The following is a 9332-nucleotide window of genomic DNA, read 5'->3' on the forward strand; positions in this document are numbered from 1 at the left end:
TTGCACATGCAAAGCAGTTCTTTTACTGAAGTAATTCCAAGATACCAATACTGCTACATTAACTAACACACCGGAACAGAGTCGTTTCTTGGTTAGCAATGGCCTTTCTAAAGAGACATCTATGAAAACCCGACAAACCACATAAAAATCAGTATTTCCACGTTAGAATTTACGATTCCCGTACTGAAGATTTCAGCTCCTGCTGGTTTGTCTTTCCAGAGAGCCCTTTTTGAACAACCAGGAGATTTAGCTCTGACACCTCTCGAATAGCGGAATCCTTTCTACGGGAAATAAACCTTCCTAGAACAGGGAAATGCAAAAACGTGAAGCAAACCGAGCGATAGAAGCATTGCTGACAAAAAGACACAACTAAGATGCTATTTCGCAATATTCTGTGCAAGTTTGGGCAACCTCCCTGCTTTTGCTATGGTTTGCCAGCACCTCCTTCCCGAGCTGCCTTTCCGCGCTGCTCGTAAAGGCCACGTTTCTGTCGGTATCTTGGGTGAAAAAATGCGGTGAGCGAGCAATTCAAAGGCTGTTTCCCTGGGACTGGCGCTCGGCGCGTCCCACGAACGAGCGCGTGCGCGTCCCTCGGAGGGACAGTCGCACCTCGCGGCTGCCACGTCCCTCCCACCCCCTTATCCTTGCTTTAATGGACATTAAAAATAGAACAAAACAGCGCCGGAGACAGGAACGAAATACGCGCGCAACGGCCCAGCCCGCGGCAGTCATTCTGCTGCAAAAGGCAGGAACAAGAAAGGGCACCCGAGCGGCATCCCTTAGGGCACGTCCAGCTTTCCTAATGCAGCGGTGCCACCACGCATTTCACTTCGGGTGCTGCATTATATTTACAGGTCGCTCAGACGTTCGCCGCTCCTCCGCCGGGAAGCTGGCCGCCAGGCAGGGTCTGGGCGCTGCGTGCCCGGCGCGCGAGGCTCCTCGGCGTCAGCGCGCCAGCTCTTCCTTGTGCCGCTTCTCGTGCGACAGCAGCCACTCCTTCAGGAGGTTCCCTCCGCCGTAGCTGCCGGCCTCTCCGCTGCTGCGGATCACGCGGTGGCACGGAATTATGATCGGGATCTGCAAAACGCGCGGAAACAGGGCTGCGGAGACGGGCGCCCGCGGGAGCGCGCCGCCAGCCCGCCTTCGCCTCGCCGGCGGCGCCCGCCCCGGCGGCTCCCCCCCTCCTCCCAGGGTCCCGAACTACCCGAAGTACAAACTTGCAGCGCCCGGTTCCGCTTGGATTTGAAGAGGCCGCTTTTCTGGAAAAAAAAAAAAAAAAAAGCCACAAACCCCCAGGAACGACCCTTGCACGAGCAGCCCGCGCCCCTTCCCCGAGTCTCCGCTCCCTCGCGCCGTTTCTGTTCTTGCGATCGCACTTCCAGGTGTCCTGATGAAAAATTCTACCTAAGAGCAAGGCGTTATTTATTATTTAGCAGCAAGTCAATCCAAAATGGGTTGTGAATTTTTAAAATCTGCAACAGGAGGGATTTAATTCGCACCTAACCGATTTAAGAACTTTTCCCCTACCATCTACTTTGTATCATTTATAGCCAAATGTCGAAGATTTTGAAAAAAATCAATGTAAGTTACATAATAGACTGATAATGTACAGAAGTACACAAATGCACTTTTTTATTACAGGTGATTATCATCGTTGAAGTACACAACATAAAAAATGCAATACATCATCTTTAATAGCGCAGTATGTGTTTTTGTAACTGCATAGTAATTCAACTTAGTGATGACTGTGAAAGGAACAACTCAGCAGAAAGTGCAGTTTTTACAAATTGGATATTTTAAGTAAAAAAAAAAATTACTTCTATACACACACATCCCACTTGCATACTTTACAGTGACTAATTTTAACTGTGTTTCATATTCATTTCTGTGAACTTCAAGCTGTGCTCCTCTTAGAGTCTAAGACACGAAGACCTCAAAGTAGCTGGACAGCTAATCGACTGACCTTTAAAAGTGTTTTCTGGGTATTATTATTATTTTTTTTGGTTGGGATCCCAAATGGGATTCCAGAGTGGGGCGCACATCTTCGTTTTCTTTCTTTTTGATCCAGACCCGTTTATTGATGCATCAGTTTAATGGACGCATCCAGAAACTAAGAGAAAGAGAAGGAACCCAGGAAGGAAAAAAATGTTGGAGAGGAGATCATTAAAAAGATTTATACATAGTATTTGACTTGCTGGCAGTAGGTTCTGCTGCTAAATTGTGTGAGAAAGTGGGAGGTGTACCCGAGTGGGGAAGACGCGCTGCGCTTCCAGGCAGAGCCCGGCCAGCAGCAGGCAGCGAGCCTGCTGGTATTTCGAGTCCCCTTTTCAGGACCGGGTGCTGAGCTAGCAGGGCTGCAGAGCCAGAGCTTTGGGGCTAGTTCAAAAGCTGCGTTCACCGGAAAACGCACGCAGCGGGACGAGAGGGGCGGCACAAGTAAGGCTTCTTCCACGCCTGAAATAAAGAATTTTAAACCAAGTTTGTCGTCGCGCACGCAGATGCGCGTACGTCATCCTGCATAGTGTTGGCTATAAAATGCATTACAAAGACTGTACCAGCTCTGTAATTTAAAAATATTGAATATTGCTTCAGTTTGGTTTAATTGTGGTGACAACTTTGAGACTACTAAAATAATTAAACCTGCTAAAATTTATTAGGGCCCTAAGGACATTTTAGAAGGAATACTATCCTAGGCTCGAGCTTTAATGCCTCAGCTACATTTAATGTAATTTTTATCAATAACCAAGCGGCTCATAATATTATAGCTCCACTGAAATCTTCATGCTGTGAAATCTAATTCATCTAATACATGAATCCGTCACTTACACAGACCCTATCTCAAACGCTATAAAACTTCCAAACCCATAGATTTGTCTCCAACAAAAATAACATGAAGGGGCCCTTCAATCAATACTGGAATCCCTCTGATTCTGGTACCAGCTGAATATTTTCTCCAACTTTGCTTTTGTTCTTCTGGGTAGAGGCCCACAAGGGAAAGAGCTTGTTTTCACTCGCAGCCTCATCAATACCTAAATCCTGGTGAACAAGTGACACTGAGAAGCTGTAATCAATAGCTCCCTGTGCGTTTTTTCTTCTGGTCAAATGGTTCAGCACTACTGACAGGCCTGACACTTAGAACATGATGCTAAATCTTTATCAACAGCCATCTAGGTGACTGGCAGAACAAGACTCGGGTGGTCATTAACGCTCATGGCAATCGGTGAATAAACTAACTCCTCAATAATGCGTTTGTTTAGAAAAAGGTGGGGAAAAACCTCTCCGCGCAAGGTATTGATTGCCTTTGAACTGCATTTAGCAAATTCTGTCCGAGGATGAAGCCGAACGGCGTGCGCCGGCGGTGCTCCGCTTGTTAAGAGGTTGCAGTTTGACGCCATAGAGAAGCGGCCGCCCTGCTGCACTGCTTGACGGGCTGAATGCTCGCAGGAAACTGCCAAACTGTCAAAAACGGATCAGCGAGGCCATAATGGGAACAGCTGAAATATCAAGTTATAACACACAACAAAAATCACGCTTAGCAAAAAATAACCTTTCAGTTCGCTCCTGTCCTATTGCTTTTTCTCCCCCTATTGCCTTGCAGAAACAAATACTGTAACGTGAGCCAGCACGGGTTCAAGGTTATTGCAAACCACCTACGGGATTAATGCACAAGTAGGTTTATGTGTTTGCAACATTGTGAGTCCACACTTCACCATCTTCTCTTAAATGCACAATTACTCCATTCAGCCTCAAATGTTTAAAACATTTTGGTTGAATAATATCCTTGACTTACGCTTGATCGATATTAGCATCAAGTTTACATTTGGTTAGGTTTTAGTCTGCACAGTAACACAATCAGATAGAAGATAAAAAATCCCTTATGCAGCTATCACTGCTGTTACCAGACCACTGAAGACATCTTATTTAAGCCACAGAATAGTCATTTAGGATGGCCTTGGACTAATCAGCCCAACACCCCCTGTTTCCCATGAGTCTCTGTGATTTCTTTTTGATCCTCCTATACTAGTCTAATGAGATTTTTAATTGAACTTTATGGGTTCCCTTTGAGGACCACAGACCTTGCAATCAATCTGAACTGCAGTAAACTATCTGAAGCTTTTCTTGCAAAAGGTGGCCATCCCCACCATGTCCTTGGTATAAACCAAAGCACAGACGTTGCATCTTTCAGCTGCTACTGGCACCTCTTCCACCTGCGCGTGAAGTTGAAGGTCATTGTACGAATTACGTGGAACAACCCAACTACAAAGGGAACCTGGCAGAACGCACACTACCGAAATTAAACGCCAACTCACGATTTGGAGGTGGGAGACATATTTTGTGGAGAAATGTACGGTACGCAATTTTATCAAAATATACTAGCAACACTAGTATGCGGTTCTACAGGCAGTGCTCTTTTATGTCAAACACTCGATTTTACTAGTATTACCGTCCTCTTTAAATTGTGTTTATAATTTAGCCATCCAGATCATGGACAGAAATTCATAACATGACGGGAATGGAATAGTAGTAGAACAGGAACCTACTGGGATTACGTGCTTGGCAAAACTACTGAGAGCACCATTTGCTGTTAACAATCCTAAGAAGCATCTCAAGGTGCAAAACAGTTTAGGATTTTGCATAGCTTTGGTAGTAATCCTTAACAAAACTATTCATTAAAGTTTCAACTCCCCTCTCAGAAACAAAAATCAGTAGTCTGCTCTCTACGTCTCTCCTGCACAGCTAAATTCCCCCATCCATTTATTTAGCGCATGGTTGGAAGACACGACAGCATTCTGCTTAAGAGGGAACACCACACTGGAGAACACTGCATTTATGCAATGATTTTGAGCAAACGCTACTCAGAAACGGTGTTTATGACTTCAGGCTCACATTAGAGGTGTAGCGGTTGCTAACACTACAGACCTTGCAAGAATTCTTTGCTAATATTTTAATGATGCTGCAGTGGAGATGACGTGTTCAGTTTAATGAACTGTATAGTCAGACTTAAAGCTCAATATCTCACCTGATAACCAGACTTCAACTGTGTTTGTAAATGGATGATGTTCACGGGTATCCTAAAATCCTATACACACTGTGCACGACTGTATAAACCAACATATTGCCTAACGTGTCTAAGGTCTTAAGTTCAATAAAGAAGGATACTGTGATATTTTAAGTGTATATGAGATTTTCATAGGACACAGTTCATATAAACAGCATAAAGCGATGTTTTGTCAATACACTGTATTGTACTTGACAATACAAACTATTTTAATATGATGGAATGATTTCCAATATAATACGGTGCACATTAAGATAAGGCAATACAATGCAAACCTACAGGAAACAGTTCTCAAAGAATAACAGTACAGTGTTGTGCAAAAGGATATGTAATTGCTATCGCCTAGAAATGTACCCAGCTTTGCCCTCAGGCTGCAGTGGAGCAGCAGCATCCAAAGCAGCGGTAACAGCAGGTTGTGGTGTGAAAATTCCTGCTTTTTCCCTTGTGAGGAAGGATGAAAATAGTTCTGAAAATATACAGCAAAGCTACTGCAATTTTTTTTTAAATGGGGTCCTATCTTATTTTTGGTTTTTTTCCCATCTCATACTACAGCTGTACTGTTTTCTGTCTCCAGCAGAAAATTTTTAAAGCATATTATAGATATTACTGCATAGCTTTAGGGAAAAAGAGCTATATGATACCACCCCAACCTTTCACAACAGAAAGCTGATGATAAAAAAATCAGTACTGTAATGACAGCCCTGCCTGTCCAAAACACATTTTTATTACCACACATCTCCCATATTGTAGTTAATCTGTAATTTCATACGTATTCCTCAAGAAACCCCACATATAGTCCTTTTATATTTCAGTGGGACCACCTTTTCCCTATGCTTTTCTCACATTTTCCATATAAACCTTTCTATGGTCATTTAGACCTACCGGTCATAATATGCAGGTTGGTTATGCGTCAGATTTTACGAATGAGGAGAAATATAAAGATAATGCATGGCATGGCAAAAAAACCCCACAACTTTTTATTTGTACATGTAAAGCCGCCAGGTCTTGTGAAAACAGATTTTTTGAATTCACTTTGCAACTACATGCTGTAGTCTCACATGTACCTTATTAAAGAAAAAACAGAGAGGACTGAACATAAAAACAACATGGGAGGTCAAAGATTACAGCAGGTATAATGCTGCAGAAAAAAGAAGTATTAAGATATGGAAAGACATATGTTGCTAAGGGCAAGTGGTAATAAGGAAAAATACGGTGAAGAATGGCTGAAAAGGCCACAATGTTATTAATGGAAATCAAACTTTACTTTTTTAAAGTCCCAAGTATAACGGCACTGGTTCTCACTAACTTCACTTACACGAAGCAGCATGACTCAGGTTCATAAATACATCTGCCAACCTAGACCTGGACAACTAAAAGAGAAAGATAACTACCTGGAAGACAGAAAAAGAGACCAAGTACTCAAATATACCGTTTCTCCAAAATCCACAGCAATAACCTAGAGCGTTACTCCTTCCAGCTGGCTTAAATTCATCTCATCATGGCTCCATCTCAATGGAGACATGCTGTTTACATTTATTTTGGGAAAAAACCCAAAACATTGGCAAAGTAAATTCTGCGTTAGGGATCTGATTCAAACGTGTACCTGTATGGATTAAAATGCCGCTTCTTTCACATTTTCAGAAATATTTCCATACCAGAAAGGACGGACTACTAGTAACTCAAAGCTCCTCACATCCTGTCAAATGGTGTCAGTGTTGAGTGATAAAAGACTTCCCTCACCTAACAATACGTAAGAAAGTTTGAGAACAACAAAATGCGTACAGGCTGACAAACTAAAACAAGCGCAATATTTCTTTTTTCAAACCTAACACCATATATGGTAGGGAATAAATCACATTAAACTGGGTTGCGCACTACTGCTGATTAAAAACACTTACTGACCCTGTTACTCATGGTAGAGCAGTTTTCACAGCAGATAAATTTAATCTAATGACATTTAACCCACCAAGCTTTGTGCCTAAATCCACCGCCTTCCCCAGCTTCGTCTGAGGGCTGACGGGCACTTACGGGATTGCTTCGCATCGCGCCTCCCACCGCTCTCGCCGCCCTGCCGTTGCCTGCTAGCGCTGCTAGCTGCTTGTAGGAAACGGCCTCGCCGAACTTCACGTCCCGCATCAGGGTCTGCAAAACCTGTCTGGTGAACGAAGCTGCAGAAGAGAAGAGCGGAGGACTGGCTCGTACGCGCGGCTGAAAGAAAGCGAGGCAAGAACAAATATCCCCAAACCCCAGCACCAAGCGTGGGCCCAGCAAGAGCTTTCCAATTTAAACCGAAACAGCCCAGACACCCTCTCCTGCTCTTGGGTCCTACATCACTATATTTAAATACGTGACTGCTAGAAAGAGCGCTTCAAGTAACTGGTCACTATAAAAAAGGATTTAAGGTTTTGATTTTCCTATATTTTTAATTTGCTTCGAGTACAATTATCCTGTTAACTCATACAATGTGGTTTCCCATTAAATTGGCAGAGCATAAATTAGCATAGCGTCAAATTAAAAAGGAAAGAAATAAGTGGCTCTACCTCTTTCACAGAGCCCTCGCCTCGCCAGCCCGTTTCCCGCGGCGAAACGCGAGGGCTGCCCGCGACCTCGGGCGCGCCGTAGCGGCACCGGGCGCCGAAAAATAACCCGTCCTCCCCTATTTTGCTTTCGATTCGCCAGCGAATTGCTCCTAACGTGCTCCAACTGCGGAAGCAATGAGTAAGAAAATGCACTCGAGCCGGCTTCCCTCTGAATTCCAGAGTTTTACTTTCCCGACCTGGGATTATCTTGCAGCAGGGAAACCAACAGCCACCTCAGGCTTTTAGTCTCGTTCAGCACCCACGGCTCTCCCAAGGCGCTGGGAAAAGCTCCGGAGATCTAACTAGCAAACACCTTACTGAGGGGAGCAAGCTGGCAAAAAAGGGCGTAAAAAAGAGGGAAATCCCCCGAAACGCCCCTTCCCCTCGTTCCCAGCTTCGGCCTCCCGCTTTGGCAATGCCAAAGCAATTAAAAGCAGTTTCTTTCTCTACTTGTCCAGCAAAGACATCGATTATGTTACACAGGACCATAGTGAATTTGGGTGATTTTGTTCTTAAAGCAAACCCATACGCCATTATGTATGTATTAAATAATAAAAATCACTTCTTAACTGAAGGGAATGATAATCACTTCATTGAAAAAATCTGTTTAGTCTTTATTATAACATTAAGCAAATTAAACATCAGCATAATCCAGGTGATACGAGAAAAGGGTCATCAAAGAAATTAACTTTGTTGTTCATTAATTTACATGGATTAGTAGAGGGCAAAGAGATAGCAAATCTGCTCTAGTTTTTTTATGATATAATTTCAAACTGTACACCATTTGTGGCAGTAGGGTGACTTTGGGGTTAATCAGACTGATTTGTCCTTTTAATTGCTTTCTATTCAAAGAAAATTCATTAGATAATGTTCTCTTCAAAATTCATGAATCAATTTAACTGAAGAAACCACATTAACAGCTTTGGGTTCATTAGCACAAGCAGTTGTGTTACTAGCTGATCGCTGCGAGCGTTTCCTTAGGCAAACACATTTTGTTTACTGTGATTCCTTTAGAAAGGTTTATTTCAAATCCGATTGTTACTTCTGATTTTTTTTCCCCCTCTTTTTAACCTCTTCTCAAGCCTTGCGCCCGGGGGGCTTTCGGGGCGCTGCTGCCCCACGCCGCCCCTCGACCCGCGGCCGGGCGGCCGAGGAGCCGGGAGGGAGCGCCGCACGCCGGAACGAAACCTTCCCCAACAAGGGCACCGCTCGCAACCGTGCGCATCGGTTTATAAACGTACCTGAAAACCCCGTCTCACCCTGTAGGGAGCAAATGCATTAATTAGTTTAAGCAGCTCCACGAGACAGTGCCAAATACTGTTATTAAACTGTCTGCGAGTGTTAGTGCCTGTAAGCATAACCTGCCCAAATTAGATGGCTGAACTTCCACCAATTTTTGGAGTGTGCCAACATTTTGTGCTGTTAAATATCGTTATAAAACGTCGTAAAATCTGCACGTAAAAATTAACACACACGTTCTCCCCCTCTCGCTCCGAAAACACTTCAGACGTTGCTGGGCTTAAGGACGACCGCACCATTCCCGAGTGGCAGCCCCCAGCCAACGACGCCTCTGAAAGCAGGGACTTGCTAGGAGCCGCGTGGTACACGGATGCCCTTTTTTATAACCACCTCCGTTTCAGCCACTATCGGTGAAAAGATGCAAAGCGGACCCTTGGGAACACCCCACTTCGCCC

The 9332-nt window shown here is 44.1% G+C and overlaps 1 protein-coding gene across 1 annotated transcript in view; it reads right to left on the bottom strand.

Annotated features, from left to right (window-relative positions):
- MGMT (O-6-methylguanine-DNA methyltransferase) overlaps nucleotides 1–9332 on the bottom strand; it is a 163019-nt gene continuing 153687 nt past the window's right edge. Inside the window, exons 6-7 of the mRNA XM_062579518.1 lie at nucleotides 7088–7227; nucleotides 1–1077 (exon numbers count right to left, since the gene is read on the bottom strand). Of these exons, the coding sequence (XP_062435502.1) occupies nucleotides 946–1077; nucleotides 7088–7227 (272 nt within the window). The 3' untranslated portion in view covers nucleotides 1–945. The remainder of the gene's footprint in view (nucleotides 1078–7087; nucleotides 7228–9332) is intronic.

Source organism: Rhea pennata, chromosome 7 (assembly GCF_028389875.1).
Source record: "Rhea pennata isolate bPtePen1 chromosome 7, bPtePen1.pri, whole genome shotgun sequence".
Taxonomy (NCBI): domain Eukaryota; kingdom Metazoa; phylum Chordata; class Aves; order Rheiformes; family Rheidae; genus Rhea; species Rhea pennata.